General features: G+C 34.8%; 1 protein-coding gene across 3 annotated transcripts in view; it reads left to right on the top strand.

Moving 5' to 3' along the window:
* Dcr-2 (Endoribonuclease Dcr-2) overlaps positions 1 to 25100 on the top strand; it is a 134929-nt gene extending 109829 nt beyond the window's left edge. For all 3 annotated transcript variants that reach the window (XM_069824612.1, XM_069824610.1, XM_069824611.1), the window contains 5 exons: positions 275 to 495; positions 4527 to 4695; positions 5949 to 6024; positions 9216 to 9373; positions 11668 to 25100. In XM_069824612.1, coding sequence (XP_069680713.1) covers positions 275 to 495; positions 4527 to 4695; positions 5949 to 6024; positions 9216 to 9369 — 620 coding nt within the window. In that variant the 3' untranslated portion in view covers positions 9370 to 9373; positions 11668 to 25100. The remainder of the gene's footprint in view (positions 1 to 274; positions 496 to 4526; positions 4696 to 5948; positions 6025 to 9215; positions 9374 to 11667) is intronic.
* Positions 25101 to 25156: the final 56 nt, after the last annotated feature.

Genomic DNA, 25156 nt, shown 5'->3' with positions numbered 1-25156 from the left:
CATCAGTGCTCCGTGAAGCCCGCACGATCTGCTCTCTTACAGGACGCTGGTCGTGAGTTCGAATCTCACGTCGCTGTCACAATATGTTATAGAACATTTTCACCAGATTGAACAGAATGGTACAGCAAGTGGTTTTCTCCTCTTGACTAATCAGCTAGTCGACTATTGTAGAAAGGGAACAGAATGATTGCATTATCCTTTAATAATCAGTATGTGTAAGTCACACAGAAGCAGCTGGTTGTAAACTAAATTCGTTAATTGACATGCCTTGTAGATTTCCTGATCACGTGCCACATATACGAGACGTGTGGAAAGCTTACACCAGGCGAGCTCACTGATCTGCGCTCCGCCCTCGTCAACAATGTTACCTTTGCATCGCTTGCTGTTCGTTATGGATTCCAGAAGTTCATGAAATACTCTTCACCCAAGCTGATGGACATGGTGGATCGGTTCGTGAAGTTCCAGGATGAGCACAACCACGTTATCAACGAAGAGGTAACACTACCGAGATTTGTTGTGTTTACATCTTGGACACACTGTGGTAGCCAACTGGTTTCACTGTGAAGACTATAGTTAGGATTCTGGTAAAACCAACTGGCAGTTTTGGTATATCATAATCGTGTTGAAGACCATTACATAATGGGGCCAGTGAATGCTTCTGGGTCTGAGGAATAACAATTGTTTGTATGCATCTGAAGTCTGGTTAGTGTAATATGTAGCTAATAGGGATATCTTATGCGAAGTTTTACTGTTAGATGGCAGGAGCGTTCCATGCTGCACAACTTGCTGTAGGGCTATATTATATCATATGCTACAGTTGATTATGTTCTCCCGCTTGTTGGTTTTCTGTGCGTGTCAAAATTATATTTATAATTATTTTGTATAACCTAGTATAATTTAATATAATTCAGTATTTTCTAACCTCTTAATTTAATTTACCGTAAATAATAGCGTAAACTTTTATAATACTGAGCGATTCCCCTTAGGAGATTGATGGGGAAATCTGCAGTATGCAGAATATAAATACGAGTAAATTGAATGTTCTTGAACCTGAACGAGAACTTTGAGAACGAGGTGTACGAATAAACTAAATCTATACTAATAATAAATCTGTAGCCGAAATTTTTGTGGTAATTTTCGATTTTCCAAAAATAATTGGTCCTAACATATATAATTAACCACCCTGAAACCGAAAATCGTATGTCTGTCTGTCTGTCTGTCTGTATGTTTGTTACCTTTTCACGCGATAATGGCTGAACGGATTTCGATGAAAATTGGAATATAAATTAAGTTCGTCGTAACTTAGATTATAGGCTATATGGCATTCAAAATACATTATTTAAAAGGGGGGTTATAAGGGGGCCTGAATTAAATAAATCGAAATATCTCGCTTATTATTGATTTTTATGAAAAATGTTACATAATAAAAATTGCTTTAAAAATCATTTCCGATAAGTTTTATTCTTTGAAAAATTTTGATAGGACTGATATTTAATGAGATAAATGAGTTTTAAAATTAAAATAACTGCCATCTAAGGCCGTGCAATGAATTAAAAAACAAATGACTTCGTCTATAAGGGGCCTTGGACAGCAACAATCGAAAGCTATGAAAGATAGCCTACAGATAATGTTTCTGCGTTTCTATGAAGTAATATCAGAAGCTTAATTAACCGATTTGTATAATTAATTATTAATTCACCATTGGAAAGTGTAGTTTCTCTAGATGGACATAATGCTATAATGTTATCACAGTAACTTCTGAGTGAATCGAGGACAGGTAAGATTAAAATAGCTTCTTATGCACAGAAAACTTGATAGGCTAATCTGTATATTCGTTTCCTGTATTTCCTAAACTAATTTTTATGACCAAATGAGTGGTCTCTGGATCAAAATGATCGCATTTTAATTTTTTAATTAAATTTAAAATAAGTAACATAATAAACGATTTATCCTTCTATCAAACACGAATGTTCCCTGGATCAAATGTCCTATTTTAATTATATAATTACTTTATATTTATTTCTAACGGGTGCAGCGGAGCGCACGGGTACGGCTAGTAAATAAATAAAAATAGGAACTTTGTCGAAGGTGAATATTACCTCTTTAATCATTAGTATTGTAAGTACCATACGCTAAAAACAGGATATGCAGCCATCAGTGTGGTTTTTTTTATAGGGAAGGAACTATCGAGATTGAATTCCTCGTATTTTTTCTCTAGTTACAGAAAGATCAAATGCAATGTTTGATAAGATTATAATATGATCGAAGTAGTATCACAATTATTTGTGCGTTTTGTAGCTTAAGGACATGCAGTTTTGAATTCTATGTAGGTTGAACTAAAACACGGTTTTAATAATTAGACTACAGCACATTAAAAACATTATTCACGAAATGGATTTCACTATGGATCGTCCTGGATAATAAACATCCCAGTTTATCGAGAGTTTACTGCAGGCGTAAAATGTTGGCATAAACTTCGGAGACTCCTAGAAGTATTGAATATAATCTAAGCTAACATACAGTAGCTTGCTGGCGAGGTTGCACATGATTCTATTAATTTTTCTTTTCCCTCTTGCAGAATTAAACTGTAGCTAGCAGTTCCTTACTTGAAGTAGTTATTATTTCGAGGCGCAATTTAATTAGTTACATTTTTTTTAAAGGTTCAAAGCATGTATTCAGAATATTTCGGGATCTGAATGAAGACAAAAGGCTTTCCCTGGTTTCCACAAATAGGAATACAACAAACATTTGGCATTTTGAGTTGTTTTTAAGAGTATTTAATGCACTAATACACTACGTAAATCCTCAATGTTTATATACCGAAAAACAAATGCACGCGCAAAGCTCATCCCTCAAAGTACACGTGCACTATCTGTTAGTGCTAGTTCAGGATATCCCTATCGGCAATGTATGCAATGGAGGGGGAAAGCAACTGGGCACCCTACCCCATTATCTCCTGGCGTAGTTGCCTCATAAGTGGTGCCTTGTTGGTATCACTTGTGAGGTTCGGACAGTTGACTAAATAACAACTCTTGCCCTTCTACTATTGCTTCATTATTGCTGTATAGTGATGTGAGAAAGAAAATTTTGTGAATTGGTAAATTTTCCACGTAACTTTACCGGTAAATTTCTTGCCTATTCAAATGTTTGCTTTCTTCGTTCCCTTGCTTAGGACCTCAAGAACTCTACATCTATTGTTCATTTAGTATTCTCATTAGCCACCAGCTTGTCAAACGACTGACTCCGAAACAACCATAACATTCATACTGATTAAGAAACAAGCATTGACGATATTCTAAGAACTTCACTGATCTAAAGGATTGTTAGCCCTTCGCCCAACCCCCAATCTGGAGGACCACCCCTTATCAGCTGTCTACAACTCTTATTCAATATACGTATTTGCAGATATCCCCCATATCTGGAGGCCGTCTCCTCTATCCACAACCTGAGGACTTGCCATGCCATGGTGTAGTGTAGTGTAGTGTACTTTGTAAATTTGTAGTGTATTTTGTAACGCAGTTTTACTCCTGGTTGAGTGTTAGAGAAGGCCGTATGGCCTTAACTCTGCCAGGTTAAATAAACCATTATTATTATTATTATTATTATTATTATTATTATTATTATTATTATTATTATTATTATTATAAGGACCCACAATACATTAGCAAAATCAAAAAGATAATAAAATTCCTTAAGGGTATATGTACGTGAACGACCACAAATATTATCAGAAAATGCAGGCTCTAAATTTCTAAAAATTTTATAAGAAAATGAACTCACAATTGGACAAAAATTACAAGGTACCACAACAAGACTTATTAGAACTTAAATATCTGATAAAAGTTTAAAAAAGGTTACTAATAATATTTTTCAAACCAGTTTTATCAAAATATGAAAAAAAAAAAAATAATAATTCTGCAGTTACATCATTTGGTAACCATAACATTGTTATAATCTCTCTGACATCTTTAATATTTTTCCTGCATGTAATAAATACTTATTTCTGAAAAGTAGACTACTCTCAGACATGTAGAGTTGTTTATTTTAATACAATAAAATTAATTTTTTATCTGTCCTATATAAAATATATTAAAACTTACATAATGTTTCGTGACCTAATTTTTCTATTTTCAAAGATATGGGCATTATTGTAGTCTGTCATTTGTATAAATACATAAGTAAAAAGTGAATTCTAAAAAATATTATTAGTGACCTTTTTTTTATAATTTTATGAGATATTTAAGTTCTAATAAGTCTTGTTGCGGTACCTTGTAATTTTTGTCCAATTGTGAGTTCATTTCCTTATAACATTTTAGAAATTTAAAGCCTGCATTTTCTGATAATATTTGTGGTCGTTCACGTACATATACCCTTAAGGGGGTAATTTTCATCACTGTTGCTGTATTATCAGATTGCCAGTGTAGCTGTAAAGAGACATAAAATACATGAAATAAGAGTCACTCATTATCACATTCTGTGGATATTGTTTGGGCGATAAAGGTTCCATTTTATTGTGAATTTTTCAGGTGCTCATTTTGCTGGAAGAAGAAGAGACGCACATTGCAGAGGCAGTTGAGGTGCCCAAAGTTCTGGGAGATTTGTTCGAGTCGATTGCAGGAGCAATCTTTCTTGACAGTGGACTGCGTCTGCAGGAGGTGTGGAGAGTTTACTACAGACTCATGCATCGAGAAATCAGTGAGTGCAGCTATGTCTGATATCTGGTTAAAAGTACTTTAGAATTGACAGGGACATACAGGGGGCAGCAGCGAATAGGGATTATAAAGAATGTACACTTCGCGTCGGTACCTTTGATGTAGCCGGGCTGATTTCAATGACCTTCAAGCCAGCTAAAGCGTGAGATTCTGCTTTCTCCCTAGAGTTGGCGCTGACATCACACAGCTAGCAGTCGACACAGCGGAAATATTACACATATAATTAATACATCTAGGTACATTATGTACTCAAATAAAATAAATTGGATCCATAAAATAATAAATCCGTCATTAACTTTAATGTCTACACTCTAGAGTTCCTTTATAATGAGAGTTGAGACGTTGACCCCAACAACAATTAAAATATGTAATGATTTGATAGCGCTGAAAATGGAAAAACAAAACTCTTACGAGAAGTAAAACCATATACCTATATTATATTATATACAAATATTAAACGAATTCGATACTTAATTTTATAATGTATTAAATTATTTTATAATATAATTTATGATATCTGAAATATAAAATATTATTATTACAACTAGTTTGTCACTGAGAAATAAGGAAAAGCTGTTAACTTGAATTTATTTGAAGCAAAGCATTACTGGATAATGCAATAAGGTAGGCGATGTTTGGATCCTGTGTCTCAACTCTATTCTCAATTAATTATCTTAGCGTATGCTCGATTACACTACCTCTAGCGCTTGAAAGTGGAACTAAATGCTGGCGCACAGAGAAACAAAACACAGGAAAATTCACTCAGTGTCCATTCTTTATAATCCCTATTCGCTGGGTTGTACCATATGATCTGCAACAGAGGTTAGTAATCTCACATTTGAGGTATAATATATTGTGGCTAGCTTCATTTGTTTTGAAATAAAGAAAGAAAGAAATGTGTTAGTTCTATATAAATCACTCTGTACATGTTGAACATGGGAGTATGCCAGTAAGGGAAAAAACCGAAGGAGAAGGATTTTATCTGGTGCTGAGGATTGAGCCTCGGCATAGCTCAGTGGCAGAGCATCAGTGTATAGAACTGGGGTTCCTGGGTTCGATCTCTGGCACCAAATTGAATTTTTCTCCATCACTAACAACATCTAATTGTGTGTGCTGCTAATTTAATAAATTTCATAAGAGCATGAACGTCTTGAGCAATGTGTCACCGAGTTTCTATAACAGCCGTGGTAAATTGTACAACTAGATGAAACATGCTGCTCTTGTGTTTCTCTCTAGATGAGTTCAAGAAGTGTGTACCCAAGCAGCCAGTACGTCTCCTGCATGAGAGAGCTGTGCAGCCACCCAAGTTCTTGTAAGTAATTTGTCTGTGCAATGTGCAAATCGAATTCTCACGCAGTTTTTGCTTTGTCACATGAATTATGTACTGAAAGGGCAGTAATACTTTCAAAGAACAAGGTGCCGGTGCAGGTGTTACGTGCTGTCTCTTCTCACTTTATAGATCTCTTGGATATGGAATAACAAGTTTTGATGGTGAAATCATTGCAATAAGGGAAAGTCTCAGGAATCTTCTATGCCACATCAATAAATTTAGGAATGCAGTTATATTGTCAGACTTCAAAGCAGCTATTCTATCAATAGTCTCTAAACACACACCTTCATCTCAAACAGCAGAAATAACTAAAATGCTCTCTCAATTAATATCACTCAATAAAAGAATTGTATTCCAATGGATACCATTCCATTGTGGAATCCTGGGAAACGAGAATGCTGATGCTTTAGCAAAGAAGGGCAGCACTGCTACTTACAGACCTGTTACTAAATCTACGTATTACTCTGTGAAGAGATTTATTAAATCTACATACTTAGACTTCAACAAACAAAATTTAATAACACAGTCCCAAGGGAAAAAATGGAACTCTCTGCATCATAATCCACAGTTAATTCCCGATTTACCACGAAAATCGTCTGTAGCTGCATTTAGATTGGCAACAGGCCATGATTGTTTGGCCAAACACCTGCATAGAATTGGAATATATCAGTCCCCTAACTGCCCATTGTGCAACTCAAACCAAGAAATGGATTCGGAACATCTCAAAATCTGTGCTTCAGTGGCTGGTCATGATAATATCTTTAAAAAATATTGGAGTGCAAGAGGTCAAATGACTTCATTGTCAAATGCGTGGCATTAGAAAACAACAACAACTTTTTTTTTTAACCGAAGTCACAATGTAGAAACAAAATGGCAATTGTCTTATGGCAAGTTTTTTATTATTATAATAATAATGTGGTGACTATTATCGACTCTTCCTACTGGAAAATATTATTTAAAATGCATAAGAAATGTCATTTTATGAACAAATTCCATATTTTCAACAATAAAATAATTGTTACATTGAATTCACTACTGTAAGTCCTACATAACTTTACATATTGTTCGTTTAAAATTATGTCATATTTTTATGGCATGCAATACTGTACTCCAACCACGAGAAAGTCTCCAGGGAATGAGACGAAGCGGTGTGATACTGTGAATGAATGTTGATGTCATAAGATGTCATAAGGTCACACACATGGGTACTCGTATCTCTATTGGCTATCTCTCAAAGCACAAACCATAACACTGATATGCACATTTTTACACTATCCTAGTCACAAAATTAGATCACTATTAATCTCCTGGTCTTTTAATTCCTTCATACAGGAAATAACATATGCAGGGGAGCACATGATTTTTAAACTGGCGTTATAACTCTAATATTATCTATCTACTTCGCTCCAATAGATGACACAATAGTAAGTACATTCCTTTCACGGTTTATCTCCTGGTTGGAGAACAGTAGTAATTCTGATTGTCTTGTTTTAAAATCTTAGTTAAAATTTAAAATACAAATCAATCTAGTTTACGAAATGTAAGATACAGGCTACATCACTACCAAAGAGAAAAGTTTTAAATAACTAAAACATGCAATTTGTAGTATTTGGGCTACTAATTAAATATTTATTGCATCATATCTGTAGAAAGAATTTGAAATAATTTGATGTGGTTGATGGAGATTTATTCTCTGCTGAGCTTCAACTTTTTACATTTTGTCACCTTTACTCTTCACATCTTTTTGTTCTCTCGTTCTCAATTTTTGTAGCAAGTTCTTTTGAAGCATTATTTTTAATTACTATTTTCACACACTTTTTTTCCACACTTGCACATCATCATCCAAGAAAACAAAAATGTATAAGTTGATTTCATTTCCTGAGGTCACTACTGCATATCTCTGATTTTCTAGCAATTCGGTCAGAACTTGAAAGAGTGCCCTTGGTGCACCATAGGAAGCAAACTAAATAGCACTACCTGATGATGATTAAAAGAGCAGTGGTGGAGTGTCTGTAATGGAAACGGGAGTACCCCCTGAAAATCTACCATCAAGTACTGGTACCATTTTTGTGCACCACATATTTCACTTAGATCAGCCAAGTTTCAAATACAGGTTACCAAGGTGGAAAACTGATGTTTGCTAAACTGAATATTTTACTTACTATTACTTACTTACTGGCTTTTAAGGAACCCCGAGGTTCATTGCCGCCCTCACATAAGCCCGCCATTGGTCCCTATCCTGAGCAAGATTAATCCAGTCTCTATCATCATATCCCACCTCCCTCAAATCCATTTTAATATTATCTTCCCATCTACGTCTCGGCCTCCCTAAAGCTCTTTTTCCCTCCGGTCTCCCAACTAACATTCTATATGCATTTCTGGATTCGCCCATACATGCTACATGCCCTGCACATCTCAAACGTCTGGATTTAATGTTCCTAATTATGTCAAGTGAAGAATACAATGCGTGCAGTTCTGTGTTGTGTAACTTTCTCCATTCTCCTGTAACTTCATCCCTCTTAGCCCCAGATATTTTCCTAAGCACCTTATTCTCAAACACCTTTAATCTATGTTCCTGTCTCAAAGTGAGAGTCCAAGTTTCACAACCATAAAGAACAACCAGTAATATAACTGTTTCATAAATTCTAACTTTCAGATTTTTTGACAGCAAACTGGATGATAAAAGCTTCTCAACCGAATAATAACAGGCATTTCCCATATTTATTCTTCCTGAGTATCATTAATATGTGTCACTGTTGCTCCAAGATACTTGAACTTCTCCACCTCTTCAAAAAATAAATTTCCAATTTTTGTATTTCCATTTCGTACAATATTCTCGTCACGAGACATAATCATATACTTTGTCTTTTCGGGATTTACTTCCAAACCTATCTTTTTACTAGCTTCCAGTAAAATTCCCGTGTTTTCCCTAATCATTTGTAGATTTTCTCGTAACATATTCACGTCATCCGCATAGACAAGCAGCTGATGTAACTATTATTATTATTATTATCATTATCATTATTATCATCGTTATTATTTTGTTTTTTTATTATTATTATTATTTTTATTATTCTCTGATTTTTACCTCCCTCCGACTACAAATAGAGACGTTTTCAAGGTAGACAATAGACATATTGTTTGTTCTAACATCTGGTTTTTCTATTCCTCAGGCGAAGCAAAATCATTGATGATTCAATTGTGATGATCAGAGTAGATGTATACATTGATGGCCGTAGGCGTCCCTTTTTTGGATTTGGCGAGACTAAGGTGCAAGCAAAGAGAGCTGCTGCCAAGTGTGCTCTAAAGGAGCTCCGCCCTAAATAGTAAGGTGAGACCTTGAGTTGCAAAGAAAATAAATAAGTTGGTGCATAATAAGGCTTATGAAGCCCACTAACATATCATTAGGGCTAGGATATTGATGACCTATAAATCATAAAAAAATGTCCTAAAACAATGTATTTATGACCTAAAAATCTTTCAAAAATGACCTTAAAATGCCCTAAAAATTGATCTTGCATAATTGGCGTAGTAGGAAATAGTAATATGCATTACAAGAGCGGTATGTTGGAGTTTTCATGTTCGAGGAAAAGTTTGAAAAAGCAAAACGTAGTTGAGCTTTTTTAATTTCTGAGAATTGAAAGAAAACATACCACTCGTGTATCGTACATTATTTTGTGCGAAGATCGTTTATTACATACCTGAAAGAGGAATTTCTAATTAGTTGCAATGAAATCTCCATCTTGGTTTCTGTTCAATGACGGCAAATTTACAAAACAAAAATATCTATCTTCAACATTGTTGCTTTAAAATGTTTTCTGTGTTTACTATACTCCAGCAGGCCGTGATATACGTCTGTCTTTTTTTTCCCCCCAGTCTATGATGAGTCTGGAATCTTGTTGATTTTTTCACGGCTTCCTTAATGTTACTTGCATCATGAATGCAGTAACTTTGGTGGAGTTGTAGAGTTTACTTAATTTTTGCAAATATTTAAAACAATAATTAACAGTGCAATTTAGGTGAGATTGCAGTGGTAAGTTTCCAATTTATAATTATTACTATATTGAACGTCTCTAAAAATAATATGTTAAAAGCCTAAAACAGTAAAATCAATATGTCACTTAAGCGGTAAGAAGAGGGAAATTGTTATGTGTGTTAGGTTGGGAATACTGAATGTGGAATTTTAGACTTTCCGCGGATTGGTTTTGTGCAGAAACCAAGCAAATACGCACGATCTCGCACAAAGAGGTTTTGTACTACTTAATATTTAGACTAGTAATTAAATTTTACATAATTTTTTCTAAGTAGTACACTTTAATTAATTATTTTACCTGATGTAGTTTCCATGTATGATCGTTCACCTCTGCGTCGGCATGTGGATGTGAGGTCAGCAGTCAGCTGGTCGGTCTTGGCCCTTCATGGGCTGTAGCACCATGGATTTACTTTACTTTTAGTTTCCGTGTAGTCTACCACAAGGCCACTCTTATCTGGAATTAGCAGGTATAGAGGAGTCTATATTGAAGGGGTGGTTGGACTCATCCATTACATGGGATGTACTACGTTAAAATGACAATATTTGTGTAGAAAGACGATTAATAGTACATTATGCAACGAGCCTATAATGGTAGTAATTAAGACGCGAGGATGTTTATGAAACGAGCGCAAGCTCGTTTCATAATTTTCATATGAGCGTCTTAATTACGATTATAGGAAAGTGTCATACGACTTTTTATGCTCCACCATATTTCTAACTTGAAATTATTCGTAAGTATTCATGTTGTTATTATGTGAGTGAGTGCAATAGCCTACCTCATGAATTGTGAGATGTGCGCAGACGCGAAAGTATTGATTTTTTCCGGAAAACGGATTTCGAGACCTTGATATATAAGAGTAGAGAGTAAGATAAACATTATTCTTGATATAACCTTGAAATTGAATTCGACATTGAAAAACGAGATGACAAATTGAATTTATTTGAATATTATTTACAATTAACGCTAATTATTATAGTAACAGAACGTAACCTTCTGCAACAGTATTGGATTTCCAGCCTCCGTGACCTTTCGATAGTTGTCTTTCGATTGCATATCCGAGAATAATCGAAAACCTGAACTCTAATGAATAGGTGTACTTTAATGACATGCATTAAAGGACTGCTACCAGGTGTATACTACATTTCGTCATGGTCGAGCATAAAATATTATACTAAATAATGGGTACCGGTATTAATGGACAAAATATGTAAAGAAAATATCAAAGAAAATAAACATTATTTTATATTAATAATGGGGATTTATGGCCAAAATTAAATGAAAATGCCTAAAAAATTACCGACTAAAACAAAAGATGCTCTTATGAGTTGAAACAGGCAAAAAATGCAAAAAAAATGCACTAACAAATATGTCTTAAAACACTCAGTTTATCACATAACATATAAATACTAAAGCAGCTATGTTTCTGGCTTACTAGAAAAAAGATGCAATTTCATAAAAATCCTAGCCCTACATATCAGACTTGCTATCAGCTTGCATCAGAGACTTTTTAACTTCGTGTTATGTTAAAATGTGGCCTTTTTAAAAATGTTTTAAAAACGTTTTTGTGACTGCTTGTTTTGCTTTGTTTCAGGTTCTTGCCCAAGTTTGAGCTCGTATCAAGATAGTCGATATATATATATTACTATATTTTGTTATAGTCTACAGGGGGGTGTTAAGGGGATATAGCAATATTATTTTGTACACTGGTCTTAGCCAAGGAGACTGATGGGGAGCCTGTGATAGTGGAACTCTACAAGACTGCATGAATGGCTCCTTGATATTGTCTAGCCAATTTTAATATTTCTCTTATCCGTGACTTTGTTTAGCATCATGGGTGCGAAGTTTATGTGATTCTGAGATATTCTCTGTGGTAGATGATTCGTTATTGTTTCTTGTAAAAGTAAGAGTCCATTTCATGTCGACACATTATCTTTGGCATCTGATTGGTGATTATTGTATGCAGCTTGATTGTGATCATTTATTTTATCATTGTGACATTGAGATTTATTTACATTGAATCATTACTGTAGTGTGGAACGAGCAGATAGTGTGCCTTGATTGAAGCTGAGTTCTGGATTTTGCATCATAAGAGCAGTATCTCATTTCTAGTACTGAAATTTCAAAATTAACCACCACAGCCCAGTGGCCGGAACACTGGGGTTATAAGCCAGGGGCATGGGTTCAAATCCTGATCTACCCTGAATTTATAACTTACATTGGGCAAGCCATGGTCTGGACAAACAGGGTTTTCTCCAGTACACTGGTTACCCTGTGACATTCCAACAATCCGTGCGTTCTTTTTTTAAGCAAGACGTAAAGCGCTGCAGCAAGACCGTTCTTTTATTACATTTGCTTCACCGTCGCTGCAGCAAGCGTGCAGCAAATCAAAACATCGCTTTACGAGTTTGCCGCACGATCCATCATGGCGGAATGCGTGTTTTGGTCATTTGCAACATTTATTATTGTTAAAATCGTTAGTAATAATAATTCCATGTCATTATCATGGAATTCGAAACTATTTAACATGTTCGGTTCTTTTAAGGTTAAATTTATTACTGCAGTAATATAAGCCAATATTAATTGTCCACCATTTTGCAGTCAGTTGACCTACTTACGTTTTTTTTCGACCCTCATTTTGCTGCAACAAAGACATGAAGTGCTTTAAAAAAAACGCACGGAATTCTCCATTATCATCTATACTTGTTTTTTTGAAAGATGGGACATGACAGTTAAGCGGTCGAGCTTGGAACTGCAGTGCTATGTTGCCAATATGGACTACAACGCTGCCAGCTGATGGAAGGTAGCAATTGACGCTAAGATGGCTGACGTTAAAACATTAATTGACAATTGACGCGAAGGTAAGAAAGCAATACAACAATCGACAGAGAATCAAACACGAAACGTACCAATGCTAACATTGTGTGCACAATAAATATCACCAAGAGAGCTATTAAGCACTGGCCACGTGGGAACGGTAAGTTTGGCAACTGAACCGTTACTACCATAGCAACAGGCCTACCACGCTATGTGACATTCAGTTGTTTTTCTGATCGCAACATTCTTGTCAGGTCCCATCTTTCAAAAAATCAAGTATAGTGAACTCACTACCCGTGGAGCACTCTGGAGTGTTTCTGACATACTAAGTGGTTTATGCATCTTGGCACTAGTGACATCTATAAGCCACTCACAGAGACAGGGTAGATAACCAAGTTAAGGGCCCTGCCAAAAATAAATAAGACATCCGGATTTTGCTTCATGGTGTCTCATTTCTGTTATTGAAATTCAAAATTAAGACATTTTGTCTTTAAGGAGTGTTATGCTTTGTTCTTGTTATATTTTTAAGATTTGTAGCAACTTCCAGAACAGCAACATTAATTGGTGAGTGTCTGGATGGGTGGCGTAGTTATACTGTACAATGTTAAAATGAATTGTTTTAATTCTGTGGTGTTCAGGTAAAGGGGATTGTTTTTTTTTTTTATTTATTTATTTTTTTTTTTTGTGGTGTAGATGGAATTTTGTTCCCCAGATAAAAACACAAATTATACAAGTGGGTGTACAAAAATCAAAAGAATACTAGCAGTTGATGTGTTTTGTGTAGAAAATTATTTGCAATAAGGGTCCGAAGTTTAATTTTCATTTATCCCCAAACTCATTTTTATGACTTATCTACCTTAACCCAAACACCACAGAATTTTCGTGTATCTGTTTGTAGAATGGCAATGAAATTCACTTTATTTCTTCATTTACAAAACTGCCTAGGTTGCCACTGCCGGACTTAGTGGTCGTCATGCGAAGGAATTTTTTTTCTATCATGTCTTAATATTGAACAAAAGTATGGATGTTGTAGTATGTTTCAAAAGTATAGGTCCTTTTTTTTTATTTTTTTATTATTTTTAATACGAGAAACAATTATATTATGCTGTTATTTGTTAATTAAAATTTAAGTTTTCCCTCGAAACTATCCAGTGAGATGAAATTATCACACAACATGATGTATATGCACACAATCTTACACGATTTCCATTTGCTTTCTTGTTCACTATTATAGATCACTGATCAATATGTCATGATTCACGCTGCAGTGTGTATATTGATTTGTACACTGGGTAGAACATAGTACTCTTCATTTGGACGTAGTTTTGCCAGAAGAAACCAACTCCAAAATACGTTTTTTTCGGCAAGAGCCATTTTAAATGAACATTAGGATTAAAATTCTACATCAAAGTTCCTTTAGAAGTAAGTACTTTGTATAGTTTTGTAAGGAATTTGATAAGTTCTTCCAGAACTACACATTAATCCTTGCCATTTACATTTCTCTTACGGCCAAAAGGGCAAAACTGGATTTGGTTCTATTTAGAATATTTAAAAAGATGGAAATGGTAGTTCGTTCTTATGATATCTCACACTAATTTAATAATATAGGTTTGAGGGTTTACTTGGCACTTTCCTAGTACAATTACAAACAAGTTTTCATCACTTTCCATAGTAACATTATACATGACTTTCTGGATAATACTGCTGGTAGTTGGTTCTCTTCTCTCCAGAAGTTAGTAGAATCAGAGTGAAGTTGGTTCTATTTTGGATAACACACTTCACAAATTTAGATATATTTTGCAGCAAAGATCCAGATTTTAAAAAATTGGCGTTTGGTTACTTCTTACATAACTACGGCCATTTTGCATATCTTGAATTGTAGTAGTGTAAAAAAAATCAGTTACGTCTTAACATTATATTTATTGTGTCTTCATGATGTAGTGGTTATAGACCCAAGCACCACAGGCCGAGAATGTTACAGTCTTATGAAGAAAACGAATGAATTTTGATTCGTTGGTAGTAGGATTTGGTGACTGAAGATGTACATAAGAGGTATGCATACTTTAACGAAACTCGTCCAAATTGGTCATCTGTTTCTCTGTCAACCGTGAATAGAATAAAGGGGAAATTCAGGGAACATGGACATGCCAGAGACATAAAAAGATCATTTTCTGTTAATAACATCTTGTTTTATATTGATTTCATCGACTATTACACTTTTACTATGTCATACTACTTTCGACCAATAAAACTGTACGAAAGGATGTCTTTTAACCAATCATGGCTGCTTAGCGCATAATTTTATCGCTTCCCTAGCATTTGTGTTTCTTTTTATCACTACCCTAGCATTTGTTTCTTTGTTTGCCAACATTTCAAACGACAAATTCTTTACAGTACTATAAAACATGCTTTGCGATCGTAATTTGTTTCCCGCATAGATAATCGACTGAAAATGGCGGCTCCGTTCAAACATTTTGGTGAAGGTAACATTAGTGAAATAGAATCTTAGTGAGTTAGTATCTATTTTATTGTATTAGAGTACTTTATTCCTTCTAATCTTTATATACTTTCTTCTGTTTTTATCACCTCCTAGCATTTGTTTCTTTGTTTGCCAACATTTCAAACTGTAAATTCTTTACGGTACTATAAAACATGCTTTGTGATCGTCATTTGTTTACAGCATAGACAGTCAACTGAAAATGGCAGCTCTGTTCAAATGCTTTGGTGAAGCTAACTTTAGTGAAATAGAATTTCAGTAAGTCAATTAATATTTTATTGTATTAGAGTACTTTATTTATTATAATTTTTATATACTTTCTTCTAATCGTGTAATAGTCAATTAAATCCCACTCTAGTTTTGATTTTCTGTAGATAAATCAAAACCTCTAGTGAGATTACTGTTGATAAAAAATTTTGCTTTCTTAGTACAGGGACTATGTTATAACTGGAATTTGAAAAATTCAGGTGGCCCAAATTTTGTTTCAGAGTCTGTACAAAATATGACAAATAATACACTCTTTCAGATGATATTTAAATAACACAAAGCCGTGTTAAAACAATAGCTGTAGATTTGTGATTTCAGTGTCAGGTGAACTTGGAGAAGATTCATGTGAAACATTTTTTAACATGTAAAAGCTTAGTGAAATATTAAATTTAATGAAAAATTATTAGTACCGGTTACATAAATGGGGATGATTAATAAATGCGGGGAGTATAAAGACAGAAATAGTTAATTTAAGATAGTCTAATTGTAAAGTACTTAACTGTGGTATTAATTTTCAAATGAATCCAGTTCTCTATAATGAAATATTATCATACATCTTGATTACACAACTTTTAACACTATATCACTTTGAAAAACACGTGAAAGACATATAATACGTTTTCCAAAGAAATATTATTCATTACAATTTCAAACATTTCACTGGCATCATATTGATGCATAGATCGATTCGACTATCAATTGCATTGTTGTCTCGTGACAAGGTCTTGTGAAATGAGAAAACGATTATGAAATAGTTAACGAGAAAGCTTTGTGTTAAATTTAAATTTGGTGAATATGAAGAATATATAAAGAAAATCAAACTTTTGTTTCAAATTTCAAACATCCTTGCAATTCCAACAATTTCACAATAACAATCACGAACAGCATCATTTTTTCATGTAATTATAGGGATTCGATTTTTTTTTGTTGTAGTCAATGGACAGAACTTGATTAAATTGACCACTTTTACAGCAATATTCATTCTGCTACATAAACAGAAAATGTGACCCATTTCTCGAATGTTAAGTGAACAAATATTTCAGTTAAAAAAAAAATAGACTGGAGCTCACTGTAAAGATTAGAAGAAAAACCACATGAGAGCCATAGTAAGGGAATTTGAGCTTATGTCATCCTTGTTTGTTTGGCAGTTATTGTGCTGGCCACTGGATCTGAGGTTTGTGCTGAGGCCAATGTATTATGAAGGGCGATGAACTCCTTAGTATAGCTTCTTCCATAGAGGAAGTAAAACTGTGAATCCCACATCGTAGATTTGCAGAACCTAAAAGAACTCTTGTCTCTAAAAGAAGGTGCAGGCAAAATTCGTTGGCAGTTGATAGTATTGTTAAATAAAATGTTTTATTTGGGATCATCATTGCAGGGTCGTCGAGATTTGTGAATCTGTAGCGTAGAATTGAAGTTTATATTATGACGGGTCCTTTAAATAGTACTTCAACTTAAAAGTAAATCATTGAAGGAGATTGTAGTTTAATGTTTCGGACATATTTGTTGATTTAAATAAATTTAAAGCATAGATATGTTCAAAATATTTTATTGCATTCTTCTTTAATTGCACTTTTAAAAGTGTGTATGTTTTAATGGACATGTCCTAATGTAAACTGAGGATGTGGGAATTCTTCCTTACTTGACATTCAAAATATAAAATTGAGATAATTCACCTTCGAAATCTGCTTTCAATGAGTGGCTCTTTCGAACTTCCATGAATTCAGCCGCCTTTCAAAAGAAAAAGGAAAATGCGAGGGCATTTTTGTCACCTTCATTAGGAAGTAAATTCACTTTCACAAAAACAATCAATGTTCCTACATTAGTCTCTCAGTAACAGGAACGATATCTAAACAATACTCAATTTCAGTCCAGGTTCTCTGTAGCATATCTGGTATGATAGTGCTTTACCATTCCTTCCAATGCAGTAGGCAGTTTCTTCTCATTCAGTGACCCAGCCAATTTCTTTTTCTCTTCCTGATCAGTTTCAGCATTATTCTTTCCAACACAGCTTCATTTCTTATTCTATCTGTCCATTACACATGCTCTATTTTCTCCATATCCACATTTCAAATGCTTCCAGTCGTCTGCCTTCACTTTGTTGTAACGTCCATGTTTTTGGCCCATATAATGCCAAACTCCATGCAAAGCACTTTGCTAGTCTCTTCCTTAGTTATGTTTTCAGAGGTCTGCAGAAGATGCTCTTTTTTCTATGAAAAGCTTCCTTTGCCATTGCTATCCTCCTCTTGACTTCCTGGCAGCAGGTCATGTTACTGCTTGTAATACACCCCAAGTATTTATATGTATAATTTATTTATGTGCGAGAAGAAAAATTGAAATGAGATTTTACATCACATCACTTCTGATTTAAACCATTCCTGAAAAAAATGATCATTTATGCTCTGGTCTATGGCATTTTCGTCTTTTACCACTTAGAAATTGACAAGAGAAACAATATTAATTCAGTTATAGGTCTGAATTTCGTAACAACTGATAATTAGGACGACTACAAATTAAATTTAGATAATGCAAAGTTTTCTCCGTTTGAATTCCTTGTATTTTCAGAAATTGTAATCTTGAATTTCCCTGAATTGTAAATTTATGAGGAACTCTTTTGTTATAATTACAGTGTAGGCATTATAATGTCTTATTGGATTTTACTTACCCCTTTTTTTTTATCAGTATTAGTAAACGTTATTTCCATTCACTCTTCAATGACTATGAATGGTGTGGTGTAGTTGGTGTAATTATGTTGGATGCTCTGTTAGTATTAAGAAACAAATGAAACACTACTGCAATACAGTCAATGCATATCACAGGGGATTTTGTTCTATCCACTATTCTTATCATTTCTACAAGTGAATAAATAAAGAATGACTTCAACCCATCTCCCTACTGTTAATGGACAAGTAAATTTATGTACGAAACAGACAAAAGCACATCAGTTTTTGTGTCATCATGGATTAAGAGATCATATAGTATGTCTGACACAGTTTATTATATATAGGGATGTAAGATGAGAAACTTATTATTTTTAAATACTGTCTTCACTGTATGTTTCTAGGATTCTGGATTTGTCTATCCCAGGGTATCAACAGTGTTATTTCTGCTGTGGTCCCATGAAACTCGATGCTAATGTTGCTAATTATGTCAGCTGAAGAATACAATGCGTGCAGTTCTGTGCTGTGTAACTTTCTCCATTCTCATGTAACTTCATACCCTTTAGCCCCAAATATTTTCCTGAGCACCTTATTCTCGAACATTCTTAACCTCTGTTCCATCTCAAAATGAGAGTCCAAGTTTCACAACCATACAGAACAACCAATAATATACTTACTTACAAATGGCTTTTAGAGAATGTGGAGGTTCATTGCCGCCCTCACATAAATCTCTATCCAGAGCAAGATTAATCCAGTCTCTACCATCATATCCCACCTCTCTCAAATCCATTCTCCTAAGCAAATCCTAAGCACCTTATTCTCGAACATCCTTAACCTCTGTTCCCTCTCAAAGTGAGAGTCCAAGTTTCACAACCATACTGAACAACCAGTAATATATTTACAAATGGCTTTTAGAGAACGTGGAGGTTCATTGCCGTCCTCACATAAGTCTCTATCCAGAGCAAGATTAATTCAGTCTCTACCATCATATCCCACCTCCCTCAAATCCATTTTAATATTATCCTCCCATCTATGTCTCGGCCTCTCCAAAGACCTTTTTCCCCGTAATATAACTGTTTTATAAATTCTAACTTTCAGATTTTTTGACAGCAGAATAGATGACAAAAGCTTTTCAACCGAATAATAACACGCATTTCCCATATTTATTCTGCATTTAATTTCCTCCCGAGTGTCATTTATATTTGTTACTGTTGGTCCAAGGTGTTTTAATTTTTCCATAGCTTCAAAGGATAAATTTCCTATTTTTAATTTTTCCATCTCTTCAAAGGATAAATCTCCAATTTTTATATTTCCATTTCGTACTATGTTCTGGTCACGAGACTTAATCATATTATTTTGTTTTTTTCGGGATTTACTTCCAAACCTATGTCTTTTACTTGTTTCAAGTAAAATTGTCATGTTTTCCCTAATAGTTCGTGGATTTTCTCATAACATATTCACGTCATCCACATAAACAAGCAGCCGATGTAACCCATTCAATTCCAAACCCTCTCTGTTATCCTGGACTTTCCTAATGCCATATTCTAGAGCAAAGTTAAAAAATAAAGGTGATAGTGCATCTCCTTGCTTTAGCCCACAGTGAATTGAAAAAGTGTCAGACAAAAATTGGCCTATATGAACTCTGCTGTACGTTTCACTGAGACACATTTTAATTAATCGAACCAGCTTCTTGGGAATACCAAATTCAGTAAGAATATCATATAAAACTTATCTCTTAACCGAGTCATACGCCTTTTTTAAATCAATGAGTAAGTGATGCACTGTGCAAATGATATTTTATAACTCACTTGATTTATTCTTTCTACTATTTGATTCCCTATGTATAGTAAACTGTGTTACAAAGTGTATACATTTATGTTGTATGTTATGTTTTGTGGTCACTTGATGAAATATCTTTGTTGGTGTTGTCAGTGTTCTGTTGTGCGCATTTGTAGAGTGAAGCTTTTGATGTATCGCTTGAGCTCCTCCCAGAGTAAAAAATAAGTAGAATTCTTTCCTTGTAATTTAATGCTATCACAGTCCATCATATTATTACTATCTTTTCTCTTCAACATTTTTATAATGTAAACCTTAAATGTGAAATGCGTAAGCAGCCACCTGAAGGCTGGATATGAATCAAGTTTTTATCAATCATATATATTATTTTAATGTACCGAAGTATATATGATATTTCCATGCAGATATTCTGCGTCATCATATGATGAAAAAGTAATGGAACGGAGAAAAATTCTCTCCGGCGCCAGGATTTGAACCTGGGTTTGCAGCTCTACGTGCTGATGCTTTATCCACTAAGCCACATCGGACACCGGATACCCATCCTGGTGTCGGACAGAATCGTCTCAGTTTAAGTTCCAACTCTTGGGTTCCCTGTAGTGGCCGCCCTCTGCACTACGTCATAGATGTCTATGAACGTAGGACTGAAGTCCACACATGTCACCGGCCAGTTAGTCACTCATAATGAGTGCATCTCAGCACATGTGTGGAATTCAGTCCTACGTTCATAGACATCTATGATGTAGTGCAGAGGGCGGCCACTAGAGGGAACCCAAGAGTTGGAAATTAAACTGAGACGATTCTGTCCGACACTGGGATGGGTATCTGGTGTGGCTTAGTGGATAAAGCATCAGCACGTAGAGCTGAAAGCCCAGGTTCAAATCCTGGTGCCGGAGAGAATTTTTTCTCTGTTCCATTACTCTTTCATCGTTTTATCAATCAGTTTAAAAACGTTAAGTTTGCCAAACATCATTTAACAAATAGTAACAACAAAATACTGCACTTTGCTTCTTGTACTTTTTCATCATATGAAACTCCAAAAATTAAATGCTAATGTTTACAGAATACATGTATTCAACATCTTCGATACATGTAATATAATGGGGTGGACCCCTGGAAACAGGTGTCTCTTAGTACATTGCCACGGGCAAGTAAGAGCCCGCTTTGATGTGATTCAGCTTTCAACAATAAAATCTGGTGATTTATACATTACATTATAGATGCAATTTATTGGCTTACCTTACAATGAGTGCCAGAAATATAGCACAACACTTTTTATACAGTTTCTTTGTAACATAAGTACCATAAATGAAGATTTGCTCTTCTAATATGTGCTGGATTGTCATGAACTAAACTGAACTCCATTGAATGGAAGTTAGATGAATGTTACTGATTTAATCTTGACATCCCTTCATCGGCCTGGTTGGTGCAGTTGGTATAGCGCTGCGGGACAAAATTCCGGCACACCGGCGACACTGATATAACCTCGGCAGTTGCGAGCATCGTTAAATAAAACGTAACATTTTTTGACATCCTTTCATCCTGTGTTATTTGTCCATACTATACAACAAAATCTTCCGAAGTTCGATCCAGGGGAAGTACGCACTCTGTTTTTCAGCAGTGCTGTTCAATCTTTAACAGAAGGCCAATGGCGAAACCTTTTTCCTGGTTGTTGTTTAGTCAAAACAGGTTTGAACCTCATAAGTAACACCAATAAGGCATCACTCATGAGGCAACTAGGTCAGGAGATAACGGGGTAGGGTGGCCATTTTAACGCTCTGTATATCCTTGTATTTTTAATAATTCGAGGCTTTTTATGTTACATGTTTACGAAATAGTTTATCCTAGAAATAAAATAAAATGTTCTTAAAAATAGCACCATTATTGTAATAATACTTATAGCTTTTAAGGAACCCGGAGGTTCATTGCCGTCCTCACATAAGCCCGCCATTGGTCCCTATCCTGAGAGCAAGATTAATCCAGTCTCCACAATCATATCCCACCTCCCTCAAATCCATTTTAATATTATCCTCCCATCTACGTCTCGGCCTCCTCAAAGGTCTTTTTCCCTCCGGCCTCCCAACTAACACACTATATACATTTCTGGATTCGCCTATACGTGCTACATGCCCTGCCCATCTCAAACATCTGGATTTAATGTTCCTAATTATATTGTAATAATACTAAACAAAAATCCTTTGTATGTCAGTCCATGAAGACCCAGGACATAATATGCTGAGTGATAGCCTCACGTGCATGTACCCCATCAGAGTGAATTATGCCAACCGAAATTTCTTCCCTCATGACTCGAACCAGTGCTCATTCTGCATTGCTAATCTAAGGCAAATGTATTGCTATGGTGACATAGTAAACACCCATATAGTATTTTAAGAATTATACTTTGTAGAAGATTCAAGCATTAAACAAATACAGAGCGTTCGCCTACGGGTGGGGCCAGGAAAGCGGCCTGCCTGCGGTGTCGCTTGCAGGAATCGTCTATCCGTAAGCATCTGCTTGCTATACTATACTCTGTAGAGTTTTAATTTTAAAAGTTTAGCAGCAGTAAAGACTGATGTTTTTGAAACTCTAACTTCCTGTGAAACACGTCTTAGAGATTTATTAGGAGAGCGTGTAAATGATGCACTGATTTCATCAATTTTTTCTCTCGTCAATACTCTTCCTTTTCGCTTAGGAATTGTAGCATTTATCGACCCTGTTGTCCTTCATTTGTTAACGACGTCTAACAGTTTCTCTACCCTGAATTGGAGCACCCGAATATTTCACTTCAAATTGCCTACGCACCTCTCTACATGACTCTGTTTTCACATATGCATCACACATAAAAACTCTTTGTTCAAGCGTGAATTTTGCGTTTGGCATTGTTAACAAATTTTACACACACGCTGAATATTTATGCTACTGTGTCAAGAAACTGCACTGAACGTGTTAAATACTGCAACAGCTGGCTCACAACTGATAACTTGTCGACCTTAATGTCCTTGATCGTCGAGCGTGTCTCAACAACTGCGCGCACAAAGCGGCGTATCAGTACATGCCGCTTTCCTGGCCTCACCCATAGGCGAACGCTCTGTATAAGCTCATATCTAATAAGTTTTAAAACAACCTAATATGTGCTGCCACGGTGATCTGTGGCTAGAGCGCTGGACTTATAATCCTGTGGACCCGAGTTCGGTTCCCGTTGTACTCCCAATTTATAACTTATGTTGGGCAAGTCCGTGGCCCAGATAATTCCCTTGTGGCATCCCAACAAACTATCATCATATCATGGGTGTAGCATAGACCAGCCTTCTATGATGCATTCTGGACAATGATTCTGTTTGTAAATTGGTCTACACAACTGGCTTCATGTGAGTGAATGATGAACAATCAAGTACCCGCCATTAAGGGTATATGTACATGAACGACCACAAATATTATTAGAAAATGCAGGCTCTAAATTTCTAAAATTTTATAAGAAAATGAACTCAGAGTTGGTCAAAAATTACAAGGTACCACACCAAGACTTATTAGAACTTAAATATCTGATAAAAATATAAAAAAGGTTACTAATAATATTTTTCAAACCAGTTTTATCAAAGTATAATAAAAAAAAATTCTGCAGTTACATCATTTGATAATCATAACTTGTTATGATCTCTCTGACATCTTTAGTATTTTTTCTGCATTTAATAAACACTTATTTCTGAAAAGTAGACTACTCTCGGACATGTAGAGTTGTTTATTTTAATACAATTAAGTTTTTTGTTTGTTCTATATAAAATATATTAAAATCTATATAATGTTTTGTGACCTAATTTTTCTATTTTCGAAGAAATGGGCATTATTATAGTCTAATTTTTGCATAACTGCATGTTAAATAAGTGTACAAAATTTCAGAATTCTATATCTAATGGTTGTGGAGTTATGAAATAATATGTGTAAAATTTTCAAATTTGGGAAAATTTAATTTAAAGTCAAAAGTGAATTCTAAAAAGTATTATTAGTAATCTTTTTTTATACTTTTATCAGATATTTAAGTTCTAATAAGTCTTGTTGTGGTACCTTGTAATTTTTGTTCAATTATTGTGAGTTCATTTCCTTATAAAATTTTAGAAATTTAGAGCCTGCATTTTCTGATAATATTTATGGTCGTTCACGTACATATACTCTTTATAACGAGAATGTAGATGCTTTAGCAAAGAAGGGCAGCACTGCTACTTACAGACCTGTTACTAAATCTACGTATTACTCTTTATTAAATCTACATACTTAGACTTCAACAAACAAAATTTGATAACACAATCTCAAGGGAAAAAATGGAACTATCTGCATCAAAATCCACAGTTAATTCCCGATTTACCACGAAAATCGTCTGTAGCTGCATTTAGATTGGCAACAGGCCATGATTGTTTGGCCAAACACCTGTATAGAATTGGAATATATCAGTCCCCTAACTGCCCATTGTGCAACTCAAACCAAGAAATGGATTCGGAACACCTCAAAATCTGTGCTTCAGTGGCTAGTCATGATAATATCTTTGAAAAATATTGGAGTGCAAGAGGTCAAATGACCTTATTGTCAAACGCCTGGCATTAGAAAACAACAACAACTGTTTATAAAAAAAAAAATCTAATATATAATGAGAAAGTACATGCAGCCATTAACTTCTGCATTGGACTTGTTGCGTATATAATGAGTACTCTCTTAAGTTGGAGCTAGTACCAGTATTTTATTTATATTGAAACCCACTTCACATTTAAGGTTGCTATTGCAGTATAGGTAAAATTAAGAAAGAGAAATGTTAACATTGTTATTATATTGAATGTGCGAGAAACATAGGCTTGATACATTGTATTAAAAATTTTGCTTGTTTATATTTCACTATGCTCATATTAAAATATAAAATTGTACGTTTTGGAGGAAAAAGATTTAAATAGAAATAAATAATGTTCTGGAAATTACAAATAAATTTCACTTTTGTGTACATACAAAGATCTGTGTATGATGTGTCTTTATTTTTTACTGTCTTGGCTTTAGATGCTGCAAAA

Source organism: Periplaneta americana, chromosome 4 (assembly GCF_040183065.1).
Source record: "Periplaneta americana isolate PAMFEO1 chromosome 4, P.americana_PAMFEO1_priV1, whole genome shotgun sequence".
Lineage (NCBI taxonomy): Eukaryota > Metazoa > Arthropoda > Insecta > Blattodea > Blattidae > Periplaneta > Periplaneta americana.
The sequence above is the reverse complement of the archived record's forward strand: the minus strand, read 5'-3'. Positions and strand labels throughout refer to the sequence as shown.